This window comes from Anas platyrhynchos, chromosome 9, assembly GCF_047663525.1.
Source record: "Anas platyrhynchos isolate ZD024472 breed Pekin duck chromosome 9, IASCAAS_PekinDuck_T2T, whole genome shotgun sequence".
Lineage (NCBI taxonomy): Eukaryota > Metazoa > Chordata > Aves > Anseriformes > Anatidae > Anas > Anas platyrhynchos.
The window spans coordinates 527,774-552,590 of NC_092595.1; the positions used below are offsets into that span (position 1 = coordinate 527,774).

The 24,817-nt window shown below is 46.2% G+C and overlaps 2 protein-coding genes and 1 long non-coding RNA gene across 21 annotated transcripts in view; 1 reads left to right on the forward strand and 2 right to left on the reverse strand.

Annotated features, from left to right (window-relative positions):
• Nucleotides 1-61: 61 nt before the first annotated feature.
• On the reverse strand, nucleotides 62-9,283 carry CLRN1 (clarin 1). The gene is made up of 3 exons (XM_027464585.3): nucleotides 8,493-9,283; nucleotides 2,652-2,831; nucleotides 62-2,102 (listed from the first exon to the last, which is right to left on the reverse strand). The coding sequence occupies exons 1-3, from the start codon at nucleotides 8,743-8,745 to the stop codon at nucleotides 1,837-1,839; spliced, it is 699 nt and encodes a 232-aa protein (XP_027320386.1). The 5' UTR covers nucleotides 8,746-9,283; the 3' UTR covers nucleotides 62-1,836.
• Nucleotides 9,284-10,626: 1,343 nt separating this feature from the next.
• On the reverse strand, nucleotides 10,627-11,381 carry LOC140003221 (uncharacterized). Its single transcript, XR_011811478.1, has 2 exons — nucleotides 11,260-11,381; nucleotides 10,627-11,101 (listed from the first exon to the last, which is right to left on the reverse strand). It is a non-coding gene; the product is annotated as an uncharacterized lncRNA (long non-coding RNA).
• A 294-nt stretch (nucleotides 11,382-11,675) lies between these two features.
• Nucleotides 11,676-24,817, forward strand: part of MED12L (mediator complex subunit 12L) — a 131,216-nt gene continuing 118,074 nt past the window's right edge. For 17 of the 19 annotated variants that reach the window (XM_072042591.1, XM_072042594.1, XM_072042592.1 and 14 more), the window contains exons 1-8: nucleotides 11,676-11,912; nucleotides 15,272-15,376; nucleotides 17,172-17,363; nucleotides 18,376-18,535; nucleotides 21,865-22,034; nucleotides 22,772-22,882; nucleotides 23,288-23,557; nucleotides 24,498-24,647. In XM_072042591.1, coding sequence (XP_071898692.1) covers nucleotides 11,814-11,912; nucleotides 15,272-15,376; nucleotides 17,172-17,363; nucleotides 18,376-18,535; nucleotides 21,865-22,034; nucleotides 22,772-22,882; nucleotides 23,288-23,557; nucleotides 24,498-24,647 — 1,257 coding nt within the window. In that variant the 5' untranslated portion in view covers nucleotides 11,676-11,813. The remainder of the gene's footprint in view (nucleotides 11,913-15,271; nucleotides 15,377-17,171; nucleotides 17,364-18,375; nucleotides 18,536-21,864; nucleotides 22,035-22,771; nucleotides 22,883-23,287; nucleotides 23,558-24,497; nucleotides 24,648-24,817) is intronic. The other 2 variants (XM_072042589.1, XM_072042598.1) reach the window with 2 other exon arrangements.

Here is a 24,817-nt window from a genome sequence, read left to right on the forward strand (position 1 = left end):
GCAATGCAAGGAGAGCCTCATCTCCACGGAGGTGGTGTTTGCTGAGGTGAAGCTCTTTTGACCTGCCTGTAAGTAATTAGGCTGACATAGCCGTACCTGGGGCGAGTGGCCTGGCTGCCTTACCTGACCTGCAGAGGTCCAGAGACACAGGGACCGATGCGTTCATCCCCGCTGGCTTCCCGTGTGTCTTGAGTTGGAGAGCCTCAGGTGTTTCCTTGCCAGCCCTTGCTGAGCTGCAGCATGCTGTGTGTGTCTGAGGCCTCTTCCCATCGCTGCTGTTTGCCAGGAGCTTTGCTTTTTGTTTATTTGTGCTGCTTAATGAGAGAGCACTTACTGGCTGTTCTCTGGGCTGAGAAGTTCATAATTGTGACAATGAAGCTTTGGGTGGGTGTAGCACAGTACCAAAGGTGCCTGGTTTGGGTTTATGTTGCTGTGTTCCTGGGTGTGCTCTTTGCCTCGCTGTGCTGCACAGCGGCTGCTCAGCAGTACTCGGCCAGGCTTCCTCCCTCACGTACGCAGGAGGGAGTACTCTGAATCTCCTCTACGTCTTATATTTCTGTCTTATATTTTGGCTAGGATAGAGTCATTTTTCCTCCTAGTAGCTGGTAGGGTGCTGTGTTTGGGATTTAGGCTGAGGATAGTGCTGATAACACCCTGATGTTTTAATTGTTGCAGAGCAGTGCTTACACCAAGCCAAGGACATCTCAGCTTCTTGCTCTGTCCTGCCAGTGGGCAGGCTGGGGGTGCAGCGGGAGCTGGAGGGGGGACAGACCCAGGACAGCTGACCCAAACTTTCCAAAGGGGTATTCCATGCCATGTGGCACCGAGCTGAGCAATTACTGGGGGGGGGCTGGCTGGGGTGCTGCTCAGGGATGGGATGGGCATTGGTCAGTGGGTGGTGAGCAATTGCATTGTGCATCACTTATTTTGTACACATTATTATTTATTTTCTGTCCTAATAATAAGGCTTTATCTCAACCCACAAACTTTCTATTGTTTTCTGATTTTCTACACAATCCTGGGGGGAGGGAGGGGTGGTGAGCAAATGTCTGTGTGGTGCTGAGCTGCTGGTCGGGTTAAAAACCAACAGTTTGCAGTGTATTCCCTTAACCAAAGGCATGCCATACCCACAGCTGCAGTGGTTGCACTGGGCAATTTGGAATTCAGGGTCAGAGTAATAGTTTGGGCTTTTAGAATTAAAGAACTTAAGAGAAGCTCATGGACAGAAATAATGGTGTTGTCACACACGTGACACAAGCTTAAAGTGTTAGTGGTGGGTTTGGGTGCTTGGGTTCTGTCTGCGAGCCCTTGCCAAAGCCATGCCTTCCCCTCCAGTGGGGTTTCTGGGGTAGTGCCTGCTGCCTGAGGCACAAAGCCTGAGGGCTTTCTCCTCTTGGCCCTGCTGCTCTTTGCCCTTATGGTCTGCTGCCCTGATGTGGCGATGGTTGCGGCACTTAAAACAGGTAAAGGTCAAAACTGTGCTGCTGGTGATCGTAGACTCTTACATGGTTGAGTACTTATCTTACTATCTAGATTCAGTTCAATGCTATTGATTTAATTTTGTCAGCACCACCTACTTCTAAAATAAGTTCCTGGAGGAAGGAAGGGTAGATATACTGATAAGGTTTTACTCCAAGGAAGAGTATTTTGATTTCGATGCCACCAGATAGCATGTTATCTTTTGTTTACTGTATATGTCACATTGACATCTACCTAAAACCTTCTCTTGTTTTTAATTTCTTTAGAGCTAATCATTTAAAAGTTAGTACTCTTGGTGATTGTTGAAGATAGCGGTGATAAACCTCTTTGCTTTAAATGTTCATAAATTAAGTAAATCTAATACATCAGGTCAACGGCTCCAGTGGTTGTTGCTGAATCCTTTGATTTTGAAAAAGGAAATTCAAAGCCAGCAAAGCGGATCAAGAGGGCGTTCATGAAGTGCACCAAGGAGCAGCCTAGGATGATCCAGAAGGAATCTGCAAACCGTTCACTGTGAGTTTTAAATGTAAAACTTCCCTCCTTAAAATTAGCAATTTTTTCTGAAAGGTGGTGGATCTTCACCTCTGAGGAGAAGAGAATCAGGATGAGACAACCGCAGGAACCTGAAAGAACATGAGAGATGCTCACCACATCAGAAATCCTGGCATATTACAGGTTATATTACATCCATCACAATGGAATGCTGTATTGATGGTGGTGTTATGGCCATCATGACCTCATTTTTACTGGGAGCTTATTTCTAGAACCACAGCCACAGGCTGTGTCACGAGTAGACCTCCCACTCATCTTGTGCTGGGACTCACTGCCCACTGGCTGTGCTGGGGTCCCCATGTTCCTGACAGAGGGGACAGGACAGCCTGCCCTGTCTCTCTGCTACCTGCTGGCCTGTCCCACCACGCACTGCCATGGGGAACTTCAGAATTTTGTCTTCTGACTCCAGGAAAACACCTGGAGTCAGAAGACACCTTTGCTGTATTGACACCTGGAGGAAAGCCAGGTGTCAATACAGCAAAATTATCCACCTCTCTCCTAGATTTCCTTTTGTCACTTTGGAGTCAATGCAGCTGTAGTCCTTAATAGTCTACTGTGCTGATAAATCAGCCAAAAAAAAATATATATCCCAAATTCAGGTGATGTAGAATGGTACTTACATGCAATGAAGGTCCAGAGGTACAACCCTACAGGGCCATGCAAAGTTTCATAGGGGCTGCCGAAAGCATTGTACATGAAGAAGCCTGTTCCCACCAGGGCAAAGATGATCAGCACTGTGCAGAAGAGAATGACGCTCACATGGATACTTGCAGGGATAATTTTGAGCAGATCTGGAAAAACTAAAAGTTATAAGCAATAATAAATAAATAATAAAAATGTAAGCAATTCACTGCTAATTTGTGCAAATTATTTAAATTGTGCTTTTCCAAATGCAACAGATTTAGTCTCAAGTCTCTCAGAGGCATTGGCCAGAGATCTGTCTTTTGGGGAGGTGGACAGCAAATCCAGAAATAAACTCCTTGCATTTATGCTCATGCTTACTGAGGGTAAATTTTATTTCCTTAGCTCATTCACTGACTGGAACGTCATTTATATTTATTGCTTTGCCCAGACCTTTATTAGCATCCAAACTTAGTTACGGTTGATGCGAGTGTCACTTTTGTGCCTGATCTTGTCTGGAGTGATCAGCAAGTCATACAAAGCCTGTCTCTCGGACTGGATTGTTCTGACCAGTGCGGTTTGTTTTCCAGAATACATGTGCAGAGGGGATGAGGTGAGACATTGCTTACTGCAATGCAGGATGAGAGGTGCCTTGCTGAGCACCATCACTCACAGCTGTGCTCTGAGCAGTGCCTGGAGCACCAGTCCTGCAGGGGGGCCAGGGGGAGGCCAGGCTCTGCTCCTGTCCCGCTGGTGCACGCCTGGTGTGGGGTGTGGGACGACAAAGCCCCAGGGAATGCAGTGGTCCCAACCCTGTGGGCATGTGAGATGATCATTTGGTGGGTGTGAGGTAGGCTCTGCTGTGCCTTGGATGCTTATTCAGTGGGTCTGGAATACCATGTGCTATCTGTGTGTCCCGTGTAGAAATGTGGGGGTTTGGCTGCTTTGTCTGCTAGGAAAGCAAAGAACTGCTCCCAGCTGTAATGTTGATTCCCATTACATCTGAAAGCAGTGATTCCACCACTTTGACTTGCACAAATATTCACTGCTGTTCTGTTAAACTTATGCCCAAAGAATTTTGGTTAAATGCTTTTTTTTAAAGCGAAAATCCAAAGCACTAAATATGTTAATATTTATAAAATATAATATTTATATTTATATATTTATAAAATATATAATATTTATAAAAAGGTCCATGTTTAGCAATGAAAAAAAATATTAGTAAACCTGTGGTACTGACATACAGGTGAACTGCAGTGTGATCTGTTTCTGGGTGACATTAAAAGCTGCAAGAATGAATGGTATTTGGGGAAAGGTAATGTGTGTGGATGTTTACAGAATGGAAATGATGGGTACTCCCTGTGAAAATCCATTAACAATGCCAAAGATTTGATTTGAAGACACTAAAAATGACAGGAGGTTTCCTATCACTTGATGTTTTCCTGTTTTTATTTTTTATTAAAGCGTCTATTTCTGTACTTACCTGAATCTCTTAAAGTAGTATCTTATTTCACTATTTTAAAATAGAGGAAGTCATTCATAAAGCTTATATCATAGGAGTACGTGCCACAAACTCAGAGTGAAATTTTGAAAGATGGGGTGTTTTGTGTGATTGAAGTTTTCTCCCCTGTATTTCCACAGGTGAAAGATTTGAGGGATGTTTTTATCTGGAAGCATGTGGCCAAAAAGAAGATAAATTAATGAGAAGTGGAGAAGTCCTGCAATAAGAAAGGAGGATACCAAGAGAAAACAAGGTATCAAGTACTGAAGCGTGTGGCTACGAAACCTGGTGCTGTTCAGGTCTGTGCTGGTTCTCCTGCTGGCTGGCAAAACGCTGCTGCTTTTGCAGCAAAGCTCTGCTCTGCAGGGTCAAGAAGAAAAACTCTGTTGGTTATGTGTGAGCACTGCCTGTTAGGCAGTCCATGCAATGTGCTTGCTCTATGCTATATAACTGTTTCCAAAGCCTGTGTTAGCACTGGCTGCATTTGCTGCTATGTCACTTGCCCCAGCAGCCCGCCGTCGGGAGTCCATGCAGCACGAGGAGACCCTACCAGTGGGAACAGCAGCCACGCTGTGTCAGATCTGGCATTTACAGTTAATTACTGCTGCCTGATCTACCAGAGGCTGTGCTGAGGTTCAGCTGTGTAATGGCCTGCGTGACCATCATAGGCCAAATGTTAGGAATCATTTTAAATATTTTTTCATGCAGTTTTTTTCAAAGTGTGATCCCGCTTGGCTGTGGCACAGGGGATAGTTGATCAGCCTTGGTATAAGGGTAATCTTTAATCACTCATGTTTGTTTAGTGACAATGGATATTTCAGAAGTAATCATCAAACACACTTAGCTGCTGTTGATCCACAGGGGCACAATTAAAGCAGGGTAATAACACCTTGGAGCTGCCTCACTGCAGCTGCAATGTGCTGGGAGGAATAAGCCTCACGTAAATTAACCTACCTTGCAAAATGTTTACCAGCAAATATTTTGTAGCCTGCAATGCAGTAAATACAGAGACACAGGTAATGTGTTGTCAAGCCAATTTATCGCCTGACTGAACGAAAGGGAAATTAATGGCACAAATGCTTGTGCATTGCTCCCGAAGCTGTGTTACTGCCACTTTGTGCTGCTAATGTCTGCTGAGAGCAGAGAGGGCACTGTGGGGCCCGCACTGCATGCACAGCCCTGCGAGCACGCTGCAGTGTGGTGCTCGCCCCGTTACCGACTGGGTGGGTTTGCCTGGTGTGCAGGGAGAATCTCCATGCCTGGAAGGCAGCTGCTGCTGACAGCCCTGTATTGTCCAGTTGTTGCTGGTGGCTGAATTGCTTATCTCATCCTAGTAGAACAAAGCAGTTTTTGGAAACTAGACCTTGTGTCTGTTGGACTGTAAAATACTCCAAAAAGTTACAAATGCTGTGTATTCACAAGTGTAAGGAACAGCTGTACTGCTAGTATGCTGTAAAGAATGATTTTACTCTTGTACTATTCAAGATAGCCAGCAAAAGGCTGAAGAGTCCTTGCTTGTGCAGAATTTGTGCAAGGAATAACATTAGTTCATGCAACACTACCTAATCCTTTGGGAGAACATGAGCCTGTTTCATAATACAGATTTTTATTGTTTATTTTAAGCAAGTATGCTACTGCATTGTGCTGAATCTTTCCCTTGGCACCTGCATTTATAGTTTTTGTCATTAAAATTTTATTAGCGACATATTGGGGAAAAAATAATTCCAGTAACAATGCTGTCTTGAAAGAAAAACATTCCTTCATTGTAATGAATGAAATAGTGTTTCAGTATGCATGCCAGTGACCTTTAGAAAATGAACTGCTGACCTAGAAACAGATGAGAATCAGCAAGAGTAAATGAGGCAGAAGGCTTTCCCCAGCCTAACAGGGTTTGCTGGCAGAGCAAATTCATTTTACAATTAAAAGAGATACAGTGGTCAGAGGGGAGCATTTAATGGGAGCAAACATAGAACTAAATCATTTAGCCTATTTTCCATGCCTTTTCTTCTTAGACATGCTAAAGTGCACTTCAGTGCATTAAAGAACAGACGTGTACATTGTACGTGGTGGTTCTGCTTTCTGCATTGCTCACAGGGAGCTCCCGAGGGCTCTGGCTCAGACAGGACGGGTCTCCTCTGGCCCCAGGGAGTGTGAGGCGGCCTCTCTGTGTCCCGTCTCTAAAGTGGATGCTTTTGGTAGATGCAGGCTTTGCTAAGCCTCCCAGCCATTGTTTTCTAAATATTAATCCTATTAATGTAACTGTTGCATTTGCTTTTTAGTCCAAATAAAAGGTCCGAGAACAACGTGTGAAGACGACATCGGTGCTTGCCGTCAGTTGGTGAGAGCAGGGAGGTGAGGCCAGGACCTGCTGCTGGGCTCACGGAGCTTTGGGGCTGTGACTGGGGGGTGGTTTGGGTGCACGCTGCCAGGGATCTCCTCACAGCGTTACCTTTTCATCGTGTGCTATGTAAAGGATTCCAGGGCGGATAAACAACCTGCAATGTGCTTCTAACATTGTGTGGGACCTACTGAAGTATTTCACTACTAACGTTTGACTTGCATGGACGGAAATTAAAAGGTAAAATTCTGCCCTTAGGCAGGCTGGGCAGGCTGCTTCGGGTCTGTTGAGGCTCTTAGATTCCCCTCAGACCTGCTCCCGCTGCTGCCCTGGGTGATGATCTGCTGTCAGCAGTGTGCTGGGCTGCCAGGCCCCTGGAAGGAAGCCTGCTCTCTCCAGGGAGGGATGCTGCCCTACCACAGGCATATCACAGCTTCTCTTCTGGCCTGGGGGGTCTCAGCATGAGATTAAATCCAGCATTGGGTTCAGATTCTGACAACAGGCATTAAAGCACATGCCTTGAACCTCAGTTCTCTAAATAAATAAATGACATTTACTGATGTTGAGTGAATTACTCTTCCATTTTTCTTTATGGAATTCCTGACAGCTTTGAATGCCTGATGTCTGTTTTCAGAGAACCTATTGCTGGAATCACCCTAGCAGTACATTAACATATTTTAGCCATAACGTGATGAACTTAAAGCAGAAGTGAACAGACAGGAGCTTGAGTAAGGAAATGGTCTCAAGGTCTGGGAGTCTCTGCAGCTGATAAGGAGCAGAAGCCAGCTGCCTGCCTCTGGCTCGGGCTGGCTTTCCCTGCGGGATGGGACGCCTGGGTGGCTGCTCGGCAGTTCTGGGGCTGGGTCCCTGTCTGAGGCAGGCAGGACCCCCTGGTCCCCTCAGCACTGGCCAGGGGCCCCAGCAGGCCTCAGCCACAGGGCTGGCAGCAGCTCACGGGAAGGGACAGCTCGACCCTCGGTAGGAAATGAGTTCCTTGGGGCTTTGTGGACTGCTCTGAGAACATCCTGCAGCCGATACCTGCAGGGCAGCGCATCTTCCTTCACAGCCACAGTGTGCAGCGGGACCGAGAGCTTCCAGCTCGCTAAATAGCTTAGTGATGGGAATTAATTAGAGAAGGTAAGCCTTCATATTGTGTAAAATGAGTCTGGTCTACTGCTTTGAAAAAACATGTAGCAGACCATTTATGATGCTTAATCTGGTAACCTTACTTTGCCTTAGGTGACTCATGTAAGCAATTTGCCAGTGCTGCTTTAGCAGATTGCTTCCAAATTTTGTTTTGTAATAATTTCAGGTGGCATGCAGTATGTATAAGAAATGACTGTTTGTTATCATCTGTTTAGTGTTGCTACATGCAAAATGTCTTCACTTGATCACTTCATTGATCTTCTTACCCTTGAAGATGAACAGGTTATGAATATTACATGTAAAGCAAAACCACTGCGAACAGTTTCATAAGATTTTGAATGTTGGTTACTAAGTTCAATTTGCAGATCAATTGTCTGAATGTCAGCTAGTATCAACCAGATGTTTTTCCAATTAATACAGCATATTACTAATCTCTGGCTGTTTTGTTTCTCAACAGCAGCAAAATTCTTCTATCCCCCCATTTCTTTGACATTCCTGCTAGTTTATTTTTCTTTTGTGACAGAGCAGAGGATGTAATATTGACATGCACAGAAAGATGATAAAGATTAATTGACAAACAATAATATATGAAATTTTTCAAAAAGATACTTTTTTATGTAGCATCTGTTAATTGAAACACAAACTGCTGAAAATATTAGTATGGCTTTGCTAGTATCAGAAAAGAGTAATTTAAACCCGAAGACTGAAATGGCGTAAGGGTAGCATTAGGCTTTATAAAATTTCATGCCTGTTAAGGTCTGTGTACGAACAGGGGGGTTCCAGGGCAGTTATCTCCTGGTTCCCCTAGCAGTGAGCAGCACAGTGTTAAATAATTCAAGCCCCTTTCTTACTCACATGAAAACTGAAAAGGTCTGCCTCCGAGCCCGCACTGTCTCACTCGCTCGCCATAGAAAAGCCCATACTGGATTTCCCCGATAAACTTCTCCAGCTCCTGCCCGGTGGCGTTGACAAGCAGGGCTCCGGTCTTGCAGAGGATCGTTCCTCTAATCCACAGCTGAGTGCCGATGGCTGCCGCGGTCCCCAGGGCACAAGCGAAGCTGAACACCCCAGCTATGCAAAAGATGATTTTCTTCTGCTGGGCTGGCATGGTGGCACGCCAAGTCCTTGGGGAGATGCAGCCTCAGTCAGGCAGCGAGGAGCTCTCCATTGCCCCGGCGGGCAGGCGCTGGGTGCCCAGCCCAGCCGTGCTGGCAGCCCCCTCCTCAGTGCCCCCTCCTCGGGGGCTTTGGCAGGGAGGCACCGCGGGGCGTGCTGCCCTGTGAGCTGCTGGGGACGTCTGCCTTTTCCCTCTCCACTTCTGTCTGCTGTGTAACTCCAGTTTGCACGCTCCAGCCTGGAAAAAGGCAGTTTGCAGAGCGTTTCAGTGCATCCCGTGTCACTTGATAACGAAGGTTTAAGGTGACAGAAGGAACCTCTGTAATTTGAGGAGTGCTCCCTTCCTCCCTTGTCTGACTGGGTGACCTGAGGATTTCAGGACCGGGCTTGGCTGCTTGTCTGGCTATCTCCCATCAAAAGTTAGAGTTTTTAGAAGGCTTTATTTTTCCAGGAGTTCTTCTAGAGCCAGCAGCGTTGAGCCGTTCTCTCTCCTGTTATGGGTGCTCCTAACGCAGCGGGGAGGCAGCGTGTGGTGCCTGGGCTGGGCCGGGCAGCCCTCCCTGCGACACCCGCTTGTATCCAGCCGCTCGCTCTGCCCTGGCACACTGGTATCTGCTGGATCTGCTCCTGCCCTGGCTGCTGTGTGCGGCAGGATGCTTTGGCAAACTCCTCCGCCTGGTTTTCCAGGCCGTGCAGGTGGGGTGCCCATGGCTGGGTCCCTGCTGCTCCTGGGGCTGCCCTGGCATGCTGCCCCACCGGGGCATTGCCTGGGGTCAGCCACATGGCTGGCAGCATCGATTTACTGGCTGCTAGCAATTTCTAGACAACACAAGGGTTTTTCTCTATTTTCCAAATCAATTCAGTTAGTTATCTGGATGCATGTCTGTGGCAGGAATGCTCTTCAGATGTTTTAAGAGTATAATATCAATTGAGCTTAAAGGTGACTAAGTCTGGTTTAACTACATATGTTTTTAGACAACCTTAGCTATGTCTGTACCCAGCCTTGCTTCTTTTTAATTCTTTTTCTAAACTAAAGCTTAAATAAAACTGCCTCATGCATGATCATGACATGTAACCAAAAGATGGCACTGTCACAGGAATCTGGCCCCACCAATCTTGCACAGTGCATGATGCTGAGCAGTAGGTTTGGAAATACCTTTATTTTTAAAGATGATTTTGAACACTTGAGCAGAATGCATTTACTCCCTGAAGAAGTGGAGCATTTCAGCGTAACTATCACCACGTGGTAGCAGTGAAAGCAAGACCTGAACGTATGCATGCCCATGCAACAGCCTTCTTCCCGCCTTCTTCCCTTCCTAGGGCTTTGCCCACCAGTGGCTGGTGGTGTAAAGGCAGCGGGGGAGTGGGCTGGAGAGAACTCTGTGCAGGCAAGCTGGGAACTGAACTTGAGAGTGGTCTGGGAGTTTGCTTTGGAGCAACTTGTCACGGCAACGTTCATCAGCACCTATGGATTCTGACAGACTTGTTCAGAACCCCCTTGATATGTATCTTGGTAGACAGTACAAATCACTTTCTAAATCTAGCTGTTGGATTCTAGATTGAACACTAGGGAGATACTTACAGGGTCTGCTTCTTTATATTTGCACAGGAAAACAATGTTGCTTTCTGAGTGGCTAAAATGATATTGCCTGGTACCTGGGATACTTTGTTTATCAAACAAATACAGGGAAAGAAGATACAGGAGAAGAAATTTACATGCTTTCTTGTTAGACTGGCAGAAAAGGAAGGTCTCTTTCAATAAATGTTCTGACAGGTTTTTGTAACATCTTCCCTCTTCTGGAACATGCGAATGCAATAATTGGTTATTTTATCCCTCAGGTAATTAATGGAAAGAAGTGAAGCTGAGTTATCTGAAGATCACAGAAAATATTTTATTGCAAATGCTGCATGCTCCACTGCAGCGAATACTACACTGAATATATGACAAAACCAAAGAAGACGCAACAAAGGAAGGATAAGAAGGGGAAGCGAAAATAGTCAGTTTTGTTTTTTGTTGCTTTTTCCTCAGAGGCACTAGATTCCAGGCTTTCTGTTAATGTTATCCTGAAACAAGAATTAAGGGAGTCACTGTTTGAGGCCAAGGTTAAAAAACAAACAGAAGTAACCAAGGGATATTGTAAAAGTACTGCTGTGGCTGGTTGCACAGGGGCAAGGGATGGTAACTAACAGCTGGCCTGGCTGCCTGGCTGCTGCTCTGAGGCACCACGAGCTGCTCTGCAGGCTGTGCTGTGGCCTCAGGTCCCCCCGATGGTCCCCTCCCTTGCACTGGAAAAGAGCCTTCTTCGGCTTACTTGTCTCGTTCAGGTCCTGCCTGGCTCGCATCCCACCTGTGAGGTGACACCGGTTCTGTTACCGTTTTCTCACTGTTTTCAGCACTGGAGGTGACCGCCCTTCTTGCTGGGACGGCAGGAGCCTCTGGGGCTCAGCACCACGCGCCTCTACTGCCGGTGGCAGCTGGAAGGAGGGCGCGGGGCTCCCCCGGTACCTGCGGGAGGGGGACCTGGGCCTCGCTCCGTGGGGCACGGGCCAGGAGAGGGGGCGGCGGCCCGGGGGCTCTGCACCCTGCTCAGGCTCCTCCTGCAGAGGCCGGAGACCCCTCGGCGCTTCGGGGTCCCCGGAGGGATGCTGCAGAGGAGCCGCGCAGCGCCCGGCCGGGCTTCTGGGGGCTGCCCCGGGGCGGCTGCAGCCTGACGCTGCGCGGAGCCGGGGGCGGCAGCGTCTGCCTCGTCCGTGGCGACGCCTCGCCCTGGGCCAGCCGCCCCCAGCCCCGGCACCGGTGCTACCAGCGGCGAGGCGCCTCCGGGGGGCCGGGCTGGGGGCTCCGGGCGCTGCCACCCCGCTGCGGGCAGCCCCGGGGCCGGGGGCGGCTCCGCGGGAGGCAGCGGGCAGGGCCCGGCCGCCCCCGTCCCCCCCCTGTGCCCGGCCGCGGCGGCGGCGCGGGGCCCGCCCCCGGCGCGGCGGGGGCTGAGGCGGGGGGCGAGGCGCCGAGTGCTGCTCCCTGGCGCTCGGAGCCCGCTCCAGCGGCGAACATGAGCGATCATGGCCGCCTTCGGGCTCCTCAGCTATGAGCAGAGACCGCTCAAGCGGCCGCGCCTGGGGCCGCCCGACGTCTACCCGCAGGACCCGCGGCAGAAGGAGGTGAGCGCGGCCCGGCCCCGCCGCTCCGTGCCCGGCCCCCAGCCCCCGGCCCCCCGCGGGCCGCCGCCCTCGCCTCCCGGCCCGGCGCCTCCCCCGAAACTTTTGAGCGGAGCCGCCGCTGACTTGCATTTTCTGCGGCGAGGCGGGGGCGGGCCGGGGCCGGGGCCGGGGCTGGGATGCCGGCGGCCCGCGGGCAGGGCTGGGCTGGGCTGGGCCGGGCGGCTTCGGAGCCCGGGGCCGCCCCCGGAGGCGCAGGGCCGAGGCTGGGGCAGCCGCAGCCCCGGGGCCCGGCGGGGCGGGGGGGCGCGGAGGCTGTGTGCCGGGGGAGGCTGCCAGAAGGGGCCCCGCTGCGGCTCTTGGAGCTGCCGCCTGCTGTGTGCCCGCTGCCCGCAGCTCATCCGAGGGGGGCTTGGGCAGTGCCGGGAGAGGGGCAGGGAGCAGCACGCAAGGCGGCTTTCAGCCTAGTGCTAATCTTCCAAGCCATCTCTGATTTTTTTTTGTCCTCGAGTGTCTTTCGGCCTTTTCACAGTATTCCTTATGCTGGTTGGGAGTGTGTCTGTCCTTCTAGGCCCTTCAGTGCTATGAGAGTGGTGCTCCTTTAGGCTCCTGCCACCCGTGTATAGATGCCCAGCCTGGCATCTCCCTCGTCAGCAGAGAAACTCGCCCGTGCTGGCGTTTGGCTGCTCGGGACGGCTCGTCCTGCTTGTGGCTTCTGAGCTGCGGGTGCTGAGGGGACAGCGCTGCTCTGAGCACGGTGCCCTTCTTCCCCTCATCCTAACGAGTCCCGGGGTGCTCGCTGATCCGTAACTGGCACAGCGTTTGGTGTACGCCCGTCTCTCTTAGGGGGCTACTTTTTGATCTCACCGTTCAGAAGGCACCTGCTGTTCAGTGGTGTGAGCCTGACGCAGGGTTTTTGGCACGGCGGTCACAGCACAGGGCAGATCGCTGGAGCTTCCCACACAGGGGTTAGGCCTCCAAGCCAGCACTGGTGTGGCTCCAGGCTGCCAAAAGTGGATGGCCTCTTGGAATAAAGGCACAAAGCAAAAGCTGGAGCTTGCGAGAGGATCTGAAAGGAATGACTGCGTTACCATCCGTCTTGTTCCTTTCATGAGTTTGTGAGTTCATGAAGTTGCAGGAGCTCATTTGTTCAAAGCAGATTAATACAGAATTAGATGATCCAGAACACCCAATGATAACGTTGTGTTGGCTCCGCTGGTGCAGGTGTGAGTGCCCTGACTGCACTGCGCTGCCCGGTGCTGCCATCACCTCCCCGAGCAGGCTTTGCAGGGCTCACGCTGCGGTGTGGGGAGGTAACGGCTGCGGGTTTGGTGTGGGGTCTGACTCCCCGTGGAGCTGACAGTGCTCCGCTCCCGTGAACATTGGTCTGAACTCGTTAAGCTTTGCTTCTCTAAGGGTTGTGCGTGTTGGATTCATAAACGCTCAGCAAAGGAAGTGCTGCAAATGTATAAGTAGGTTTTAAGCATTCCATGGGAAACAATTAAAATACTTTCCAAAGGAAATTAATGCAGTTTGGGCTTGGGTGTTCGTTTGGCTCTTTAAACTTCAAAACCATTTGAAGTCTTGATTGGGCTCGCTTGGGGCCCTGCTTGACATTTGGAAAGAAAGCTCGACATCCCTGCAGGAGCGCGGCGGGTCCGGCGCAGATCGCTCGGTGACAGCAGCGTGCCGTGCTCCTCTGCTTCTCGTTAGGAAGGGGCCTGCGGATCGAGCCGAGTGAAAGCGTGTTCAGCCCGCCTGCCTTCAGCGCTGTACAGCTTAGCTGTGCTGGGCTTCCTGCTGCTTCGTCTAGGAAATATTGCCCTCTGCCAGGACAGCTGTGCTCGTGGAAAACAACCCTGAGCCATTAGTGGGGCTGGCGTGAGGCGTAATGAGAACTCCTGTGAACATTCAGCTGAACTTTTATTGTTGATTTGTTTGTATCTCTGCGTGTTGTGTTCACGGGTGGCATGTCTGTTAATTTAATTTGTGGCTGGTGTTTGGTTATGCAACTGTCCTGTGTTCCGTGTTTAAAATTTCTGAACTACGGCTGGAGGCAGGGAGAAATCTGAGCCAGACAAAACCAAAACACTGCTGTGTTTGTGTTGTCAGTCCATCCCCAGCTTGCTCGTACAGTAATGGTAGCTACAGCAGTACCACACAGGGTTCTCAGTTATTTTCAGTGTAGCTATATCTAGACAGATTTCTTCAGAGGAGGAAGAATTTAAAGATAACAGAGCTGGGGTCATCTGTGGAAATGGCTGTAATAGTAACATATATCTCCATCTGTTTGCCATTTACCTTTTATTTATTTGCTTATAATCCCTTTGATCATTTTCATCTCTGCCTTCATCTGTGTTTTCAAGGCTGTCTTGGGGATAGTGTGGGTGGAGGAGTGCTCCAGCACTTCTTGTTGATTTCATTTAAAATTTAGACGAGGCTTGCTAACTTCATAAACCCTAGAGAGCTTAGATTTCTTCTAAATACAGTGCTGTCTTCTGTGTTACTCACAAACTTTGAGAAAATACTGAAAAGCAAAACGCATTGCAAAGCACAAGAGAATAAACTGAATGGAAGTTTCTGGGTCATTATTTTTGGGGAGAAGGTGCCCCAAACCAGTAATCAAATCTGCTAATAAAGTTACTACATTCTTCTTTTTCCTCTTCTTTTATTCTTGTTAGCTCGGTTGCATTTCAGTTGCTCGTTGTTTTCATGGGTCATTTCATTGTCATCTCGGGGACGGTTTTTACATCTCGTCTGCTAGAGGTGGTCCACAGGCTGGGCTTGATGCCCTTGGTGGCAGGTGGCTGGTTTGCCAAGGGAGTTTTCTGCCTTCTCTTCAGGGAGAGACCAAGGAAGAACCAAAGCAAGCTCTCCGGCCTGTGCAGCTCAGACCCGTGCTCGCTGAGGGCTCCCCTGAGGCCCCGCGGGGACGCGTTCGGCGCTGCGCTTGGCCCCGTGCTGCTGGCTGCCCTGGCACCAAGGCCCTGGTGCTGGCCACGAGTGCAGCTGCGACGGTGCCTCTGGATAAGCCAGAGATGATTCACTTCCGAGGAGGATGAGCCTTGTTTTCTGCTACCCTTTCTGTGGGCAGCAACCCTCTTCCCGCAAAACGGTTGCCATCCTTATAAAGTTACGGCCTTGAAGTCTGTAGTTAGGAGAACACTTAATGGGAGCCAGAGGATAGGAGAGGCACTGCATTTCCCTTCACTGGCATCCTGTGTGTACAAAGCATTTCGAGGGTTATTCAGGTGTGCTGGACTAGCACACAGATAACACTTCTTTATAAAACATGCTTCTCAGAATGATGTGACTTCGGGAATTGTCAAGTCATTTTTTCATCCCTAAAACACTCTTTGCAGGATGAACTTACTGCAGTGAATGTAAAGCAAGGCTTCAGTAATCAGCCTGCCTTCTCTGGAGATGAGCATGGTTCTGCTAGAAATATCGTCATTAATGCCTCAAAGGTAAGGCCTGGCTTTGTACCTGGAGTATATTTGTGTAGCCTGCTACCAAGCTGGCAATGGTTGTACTTGGTTCTCGGCTTCTTTGCTTTCTAGTTGGAAGTCTTCATGTTAGAGTTAATTACAGAACTAATCCAGGACCGCTGAGCTGTGGTCCTGCTGCCTGGTGTTACCAGTCTTTGGAGGAAGACACGCATACTGAGAACAACACATAGCTATTGCACATCATTATAGAAGACACATTATTTTTTGTTCCTGTTCTTTTATTTGCTTCACTTACAAAGCTGTTAGTGACTCTTTCCCTGAAAGTCCCTAGTGTTTACAAACCATTCCCTTGTCTTGGTCTTATGTATGTTTCATCAGACTGTTTTCTGTTATATTCTTGGACAGTTTAGTGAAACTTACCTGGCTCTCCTATGTTTTTTTGAGAGTTGAAGATATTAGAAATACAAAAGAACAATGAAAATCACTAAAATATTAGCTATTATCCTCCAAACTGAAAGTTATAACTCTTTAGGAAAAAAAAAAAAAGAGTAAGCTATCCAGATTTGTATACTCTCTTTTTTGTTCTGTTGGGAAAACACAAATAAACAATTTTGAATGAGAAATTTATCAAGAAGCTTAACAAATGTTTTCCAAGAAAGTGACTCTTAAAATATATGATGTTTTATGGCTTATTGGAATATTTGAATTTACTTATTACAGTGATGCTCTTTTATTTTAGTAGAGCGTAAATCTGAAATGAGAAGTGATACAAGTAAATGACAAGGTTGTTATTGTTGAAATGTTAAAGGCTTTTGTTACATTCTTTGCTAGAATTGCCACCTGCAGGTACTTTCTGTCTCACATTTTAATTAGTCTTATTTTGACTATTGAACATAACTGAAAAGTAAAACGAATTCACAAGGAATTGCTTATAGTCTTATAGTTGTTTGGAAGATGTAAGAGTAGAATTACCAAAATAAGTTCAGTATCTCATTAAAAACTTTTCATAGGTTTTAAAATTACCCAACTATGAATGTATTTATTTGAAAATCAAACACCTGATTCCTACTGACAGGTCTAAAAATTAATTAAAATTTAATTTGTATTATAGTAATTTTGGTATGTAAAGAACCTCACACAGTAACTAAAACCTCTTTTGGTCTTTTTTTTTTCTCTGCTGTTTTGGTATTGAAAGTGCTGTGTAAGGGAATCCTACAATGTTTTCCATTCTGAAGGTAGTGAGTGGAAGTGGAGGCATTTTGAATAGAAGTCAGAACACTTACTAGCTTATCCAAGTCTTTGAAGTTTTGCCTGCTGTAACTGACAATGCAAAGGCAATTGATGCAGTTCTTGTGGCAGTGTAGTTTGTTCTTATTAGAAGTGAACAACAGGTATATACACTTATTGCATTATAAAATGCTGACACATCTCGAATATGCTGTGTCAGGTCCTAAATCTGAGATACTCAACTCCTGGAGTGATGTGCCTCTGGTGGTTTACAGTGAAGTCATTGTAAGTGGTGGCTGCATTTCTGCTGTCTTTGAGGCCTGGTCGTCTTTGGCTTGGTTTTGCTGGCCTGCAGCTTTTATAGCAATACTGCAAAAGCATTGCACAGTTACTTTAATATCAGGAATCTCTATCTGCTAGCTGCAGGGCTTTAAAGTGTAACCTTTATTAGGCTGATAGCCTGGACTAGAGTGATGACTCCATCTATTCAGATAAAGATTCTATGTGCGTTAATGTACAATAGATGCTTGCTAACTGGGTTGTCATGTGTGTTATTATTTTTCCCTCCCTTTTTTCCCCCCACCAGATTGGCGCTTACTTTAGCAGCATATTAGCGGAAAAGCTAAAACTTAACACGTTCCAGGACACAGGAAAGAAGAAACCACAAATAAATGCCAAAGATAACTACTGGCTGGTTACTGCTCGGTCTCAGAGTGCAATTCACAACTGGTTCACAGATTTAGCAGGAAGTAAACCACTGACTATTTTAGCAAAAAAGGTATAAAAATACTCCTTCCCCTATTTCTTGGATTGTACTGGGGTTGTACTGAATTGGTCTGTAAGGATAAGGCAGTATTCATAAAATAAGTTAAAAGGTTAGAGCTTAAGCTATATCTGTTTTTAACAAATGTTTTATTATTTTGTGTTTTATTTAACACTAGAAGTAGCTTCTTGAAAATCAGAAGTGGGAAGAATGGCACATGGATACAAATTAGCAACTCTATATAAAATAAATGTGGCTATTGGGGGTGTACCTTTTTTACTGAGATTAGGGTAATGGGTAATTTATGAGCTCCTATGAAATAATGAGATTTTGCCGCTGACTGCAAAAGAAATAGCAGTAAGATCTTGAATTCTATTTCCTGCTTTTGCATTCTGCAATTTCTCAACAAAGAGGAGGGGAGGCAAGCATACCACCAACTCTAAGTTTCCCTATAACTTTACTAGAGGTTAACTTTCTGAATAAAAGCACCAGAGAGACTTCTTTTGTTATTTATGATTTAAAAACAGAATAACAAAAAGGGGCTTATGGACATACATAAGCATGTTAAAAGCCCTTTGAAACTAATTGGGTAGACCTTAGAATGACTACAAAAGAGTGTTACCGAAAATCACCTGTGTTTGGTTAGCGGTGCTTTTCTGCATTGATGTGTGTCTGTTCTCCAGGCGCTCTCTTGGAAAGGTTGAATACTCCTGAAGGAGTAATAAGCATTTTTTGTAGGGGAACAGCAAGCGTACTATTTGTGCCTCCACTCCCTTCTGTCTCCACTGGGTGGAAGGATGCTCCTGGTGTAACCTGGGGAAGGTGTGGGGCGGTACCTTTCTTTTGTTGTGCCTCTTTGTATGTGCCTGAACAGGAGGCTTTGTCAGCTTAGTGGTTTCCCAGGTTGCTGAAGAGATCTGCCACTGTCCAGCTAGTTAGGGTTTGAGGAGAGGGGTCCTGGGCTAACCCGCAGGTGCTAGCTGCTGTTTGGACTGTGTGCTATAACTTGCTTCCTGTTTTATTTCAGGTTCCAATTCTCAGTAAAAAAGAAGATGTTTTTGCTTACTTAGCAAAATATTCTGTGCCACTGCTACGAGCGGCATGGCTGATCAAAATGACATGTGCCTACTATGCTGCTATTTCTGAAGCTAAAATCAAGAAACGCCAGGCCACCGATCCAAATATAGGTAAATAAACAACTTTAATGTCCGAATGAATAGTAAGGGCTGAAAGGACCTGCTATTCCCGTTTGTGGCTTTTGTGTTACTGAATGTCTGGAGATGAATCTGTGTAGTGGGAAGGGGAATAAAAAGTCTTTTTAATTGGTTTTGCTTAGAATTGTGTGTCAAAGAGTACAAACAGCCATGTGGCATAAATACAGCCCTGTTGGCTCGTTCTCCTCCCAGCTGTTTTCTCCTTAAATCTCCATGCACGGCATCTGAGGAGCTGACTGTGCTGTGTCTTAACCACTGATGCCAGTCTCTGTGGGGTTGCCAGGAGTGGCAAAGGCTGTGCTAAGATAAACCTTACCAAGGAGCAAACTGAGCTGCTGATTTAGAAAGCCTGGAACAAAATGAATTTGCAAGTGTATGTGTTAAAACATAGGTGGTAATGTATTTATTTTAAGTATTGATGTTAAATGACACTGTCTGGCACCAAGCCAGTAGACCAAACAGTGAGCACCCTTTAGAGATCAAAGGTCTGGTAAGTATTAGTTCTACTCTCAGTTTGTATGCAATAGCTACAGCTCTTCCACTACCTGTTATGAACTTTTTCCTTTTCCTTAAAGCATCTGTGATCAGATGCTGTTTAGCAGCATCTCCATACGGCTGTGAGAAATTTTTACATCGTTCTACTAACTCATTTTGTTTCTTTCACTTCTTGTTTGTTTGTTTTTATTTTTAGGCTTGAAGCATTCATTTTCACTTTGAATTTCTAATTAAAGCCCAAAAAGTGTTTCCTGGCGAGCATCTTACGCCTATTTTTTCATTATAGTTACAGATGTGGGGTCCTTGTGGCATGGTCTTCTGAAGTACTTGCTGAATATGATATATTTATCCCTTGTTTACCCCCCTATTTATTCCTTGTTCAGTTCTGGGTGGCTGCAGTACTGACAGGCTTGTTTTGAGCATGTTTTGGCTTCCCTTGTGTGGTGTTTGCTTCTGACCTTGCCCTGCTTGGGGACAGGAGGGAGTCAGAGAGCCTCGTGAATTCGGTCTGGTGCGTGCCTGTAGCTGGGCAGTGCTGTGTGGTGCAGTGGCCAGTGAGGCTGATTCCTGCCTGTTCTGTTCCTCTCAAGGACTTGGTCTGGAGGATCTTTGTGCAGGCCTGTACCATGTGTCTGGCATGGCCTGTGAGCTGCTGTGCTTTAGGGATAGCCCTGGCTGGCTTGGGTGTATCAGCCTGCAGGTCAGCAAATGGCATTAGGCATGCCCTAAATGCTGTCCTCTTGCCTTTTTTTTTTTTCTTTTTTTTTTTTTTTCCTTAAGTTCTCTTTAACCTCCTAGGTTGTCTTCCTTTTCTGTTGATTCTCATAAGCATTTCTGGGAGTAGACCCTAGCAGAAAACTTAACAGGCAGGGAGAGCAGGTTGATTGCTTTCCTAATCCGTTGTGAGCAGCGCTGCTAAGGGTGAGAGAGCTCCTCTGGCTGTTCTGAGGGGCAGAAATGGTGCTGCTGGGTAGGAAGGCCGGTGACGTTGCTTTGCTTTGGTTGCATGCTCATTAATGGTGTAGTTAAAACAAACACTCTGTTTTCTGGTTGTCTTGGAGTGGGGGAGGAAGCAAAGCAAGAAGGTAAGGAAAGCTAGGGTTGCTCACTCCACGGCGGTAGGTTCTAGGTCATCTGGTTTGCTCTGCTCTGAGCTGTAGCTCTTCGCTTCCTGGGAAGGGGAAGGGCAGTGGTGTGTGGTGGAGGGGCACACACGAACTGCTCAGGCTCTGCTTTTGGCTGGCCTGACAGTGGCATCTGCTTCACAACGAGAATGGAGAGCCAGTGAGAGTACTGCTGGGTGGAGGGGCCTGTGGTTTTATCAGCAGATATTCTGAGGCAGATTTCCACTGTAACTGTGCTGAAAGTGATGCTGAATATTAAGTTGTCTGTCCAAATTCTGTTATTTTTTTTTTTAATTTTGGAAGTAATTTGATGTGTGTTACTGTGTAGTCTTTGACATTCCCCCAAATGTTCTAGATCTGTCCCCTAGGTAACAGAAAGGTGGTTGTGTTGTTTCCAACTCAGTAGCACAGAGATTTTGGTAATTGCTTTGGGAAAATTATTCTTTCATACCATGCCATGAAAACAAGTGTGACATAGTGGATTTGGAATTGTTCTTCCAAAAGTGAGTGAGTGTTTGAGGTAAATCTAGTTAAATAGCTGTATGAAAACACTAAAACCCACCAGCTTCATACAGAAATTTCAGATTTGGTTAGAAAGGCATTCAATGTATATCCTATGGCAGAATATTCAGTTAACAGAACTGCCAGTTATAAATTCAAAGGGGAAAAAACCACAGAAGGAAAGCACTAGCTGAAATCTGAGGTGGGTAGTAACCAGTAAAAATAGTTGTGTTTGAGCCCTAGTTCCTGTAACTCTGGCAGTGAACAGGCTTAGGTTGTCAAAGCAATTGCATTACGCATTCATGAAAGAGTGTGCTCTTCCAAAATACGCTGCATGCTGGTTACATGCAACTGTCAGATGTTTGTGAGATAGTAACAAACACCCTTGGTTGTCCCAGTTACGCTGTTCAGAGTATGCCTCCTTTACAATTCCTATTTTCCCAAAGCTTTCTGTGTATGGTCAAGCAATCTACTTTCATTTACTAATTTCTCGCAGTTACACTAAGTATACAATCACTGCTGGAGCATAGAGAAAAGCTGATGGTTCTGGGTAGGTTTGTGTGTTTGGTGAACAGTACCTACTGTCTTAGGTATCACACAGAAAAGCCAATCAGTCTTCATTGCAAACCTCCGCACCGTGCAGGTCAGTCTGACCTGAGGAGCTGTCTCTGAACTTCTGCATCCTCATCAGAGGACAAATCCGGCGGAGGTGTCTGTTTCAGTGGTTGGAGCAAGAATCGTATATCCCATTGCTCGGGCAAAGTCCTGTTAAGTGTTCTGGTGGCTGTATGTGGAGGGGGAGAGAGGAGGGGAATAAACCTCCATATGGAAGGCAGTAATGAAGGGTATTTATTTGATCTGTTTCAAAGCTGTTTAGTGGTTGAATGCTGAGCTCTGATGAAAGAGACAGGTGATTCCCTGAAGGCATAGCTTGTATCTGTGCTTTTTACGTCATGCTAAGCTAGCAGGCTGCTTGCACGCCTGACAGTATATATATGTGCTTTGGGAACAGCGCAAAGGAGAGGCACATAAAAAAAACATTAATTCACACTGGGTGCTGCATTATGCAACCATGTGTTAATGCTATGGAGAAATATTTTTCAACATGAATTTGTTTCAATTCTCACTGTGAAAGAAACCTTTTATCATCTGAAGTGTTCTAATTGTGAACTTATGCTGCAGAATGGACTCAAATTATAACCAGATACCTTCGGGAGCAGCTGGCAAAGGTTGCAGAGTTCTACCATGTGACAACCAGCCAAGGCAACGGCTCTGTGGTGATGCCTCAAGAGATGGAACAAGCCTTGAAGCAGTGGGAATATAATGAAAAATTGTCATTTTACATGTTTCAGGTAATACTTTAAGAAGTGAATGTTTTTTTTTTTTTTGAGGTCACTATTCTCGGGAAGCTGAATTTTAGATATTACTGGTAGTTTGTGTCATAAGACTTGCATAAATTTTAAATGCTAATTCATTTCAAAGATCTGCTAGCTGAAGAAACTTTGATTTGCTTATCGTCCTTGATTGTGATTGCAGCAATGTACTCAATTATTCTCTCTCTTCCTATATTATCCCATCTTTTAAGGGTGTGTTTAATGATTGTGAGTCAGGCTGCGGTCGCTGTAGAGCACAAAGCCTTGGGTGTTTGAGTAGTGACCTGGCTGTTCAGTTCCATGGTGTTCTAGCCCATGCCCACCTTTGCAGTCTGCACGGGCCAGGGAGCTGGGACACCTGGTCCCCAGTCACACAGCCTTCAGCTGAAGACGCGTTGTGGCTTAGTGTAAGCAGAAGTCCTGCTAGACACTGACCCAAGGTCATCTGAGCTCAAGCAGTGATGGTGGTAGAAGCCTCCAAGGAAGAATGCTGCTTTGTTCCTGGAACAGAAATAACTCTGAATCCTGGTCATGGCCCCTTGTCCATGCGGATGCTGTGATGGTGGTTGGTCCTTGCATGTAAGGTCCTTGCATGAGCATCCTGGTAGCTGCCATGGGTAATGAGAGAAATGAAATGAAATTAAACTTGTAATTGCACACCTTCTTGTTTAGTGCTCCCAGTTAACGAGTGATGCGTTTATTTAAAATCCTTTAAGGAAGGAATGCTCGAGAGACATGAGTATTTGACATGGATACTGGATGTTTTGGAAAAAATCAGACCTACTGATGACGATCTTCTTAAGCTGTTGTTGCCGCTAATGTTGCAGGTATATGCATGGTTCAAAGCCGTGTGATTTATTGAATCAATATGAGCATGACTCAGACATGTTAAATGATTGTAATATTTGCGGTGTTAAAATCTATGTAGGGATTTTTACATAAGACATTTGGGGAAATACATTGCATGGTGCATGCTTGGAATATATAAACACCTTTAAACTTTCTAATCCTTCTTAACTTGAATTGATAGGAAGTTTCTTTTTCTGTAGCTGGTCCTGCAGGACAGATGAAATTTTTAGAGACTGAACTACAGATTTGTACTTAGGATACTCCTTTGTAGTCCCTTTTAGTTTATGCATGTTATGTGTTAGATTGTTAATGAAAAATGAGTATGTGGAATAGTAACCTAAGTTGTTTTTTTTTTTTTTTTTTTTTTTTTTTTTTAATTTCAGTATTCAGAAGAGTTTGTTCAATCAGCTTACCTATCCCGTCGCCTTGCTTACTTTTGTGCCAGACGCCTGTCGTTACTGTTAAGCGATGGTCCTACCCTTGTGGCTGCACATTCCCCTCACATGATAATTGGGCCAAGCAACCCTCCTTTGGCAGCCCCAAGTCCGACCGCGCCTGGTCCTGCGGTGAGCCCGGTACAGCTGGCCTGCTCCGATTTCCTCTCCTGCCCTCAACATCGTCCGCTGGTGTATGGGCTCAGTTGTATGCTGCAGGTAGGCAAGGGCTTAGTTGCTCCTTGTTTGTGAGGCTGTAACCATTCAGTTTACAGCCACGCGTGCTGTCTGTGTGTCTGTCCGCACCTCTGCCACGGGAGGGAGCAGCTCTGCCGGCAGGAGCAGCCAAGCCTCCGCTCTGCGATGGAGTTTCTGGTTGCAGTGAGGCTCTGTGCAGCTTCTCATCACCAGTGAACCTGCTCATTTATGCCAGACCCAGTTTGTCTTTGCTGAGTGCAGCTGCACAGAAGACCTTTGAGGATTTCCCTGCTTCCTCCAGCTTGTAGTGGCTGCTTGGTGCCTGTGCAGACTGGTCAGGTTTTGTCAGGGTTACAAGCCGTTGGTTGCATTACTAACTTTTGCAGTTTTTAGGAAAGTGGGACAGAAGAAACTTCATTTGTGCTTATTAGTCTTTGATGGTAGGATTGTTTGGAGTAGGTTTTTTTTCTAAAAAAGGACTTGTGTGATGGTACGTTTTGGTGCATTTGTGTGACTGGTGCATTTCAGTGACTTGTGGGTTTTAGGATTTTGAGAGACAAATTCATTTTAATTATTTTCTTAAATGTTAGTTTTGCATACGCAGCTTCTTTCCGAAAGCTAAACACCAAAATGACTTTTTCTGAAGCCCATTTGTGTTTCACGGAGGGGATCTGACTGAAAATAACCTTTGGTGATATTATTTGGTGGCATTATAAAAGCAATACAAATGGGAATTGAACATGCATGTATTTAAATACAATTCTTAATAATGGAGAAGGAAAATAACATAGTAATTTAATTTCTTCAAATGGATGTTTTAAAGTGATTGTGCATAGGCTTGTCTTTTGTTTCTTTCGCTGTAACAGGCCAAAAACGATGAGAGTCTGATGGACTCTCTTATTACTGGTATTGTTGGTCTTGTCTTTCATGTACTACTTCTATTTTATACTATTGCTTGCAGACTGTAACTCTTTGTTGCCCAAGTGCCTTGGTGTGGAATTATTCCACAAATGAAAATAAGAACATTAATCCAGGCTCACCTCTGGATTTACTTCAAGTTGCTCCATCTAGTTTACCTATGCCAGGTGGAAATTCATCATTTAATCAACAGGTAAGCTTTTTTCATTTTCTGTTTACTAAGATGTATTTTATATCCCAAAAAGTGATTTGCATTCATGAGGACTATACCTAAGTTTAGATATTTCAGTAGTTCTGCTGATGTGCTAGTGTTTGATGACCCAAGTTTCTTCAGTCAGGTACCGATTTTGTGAAAATATCTGG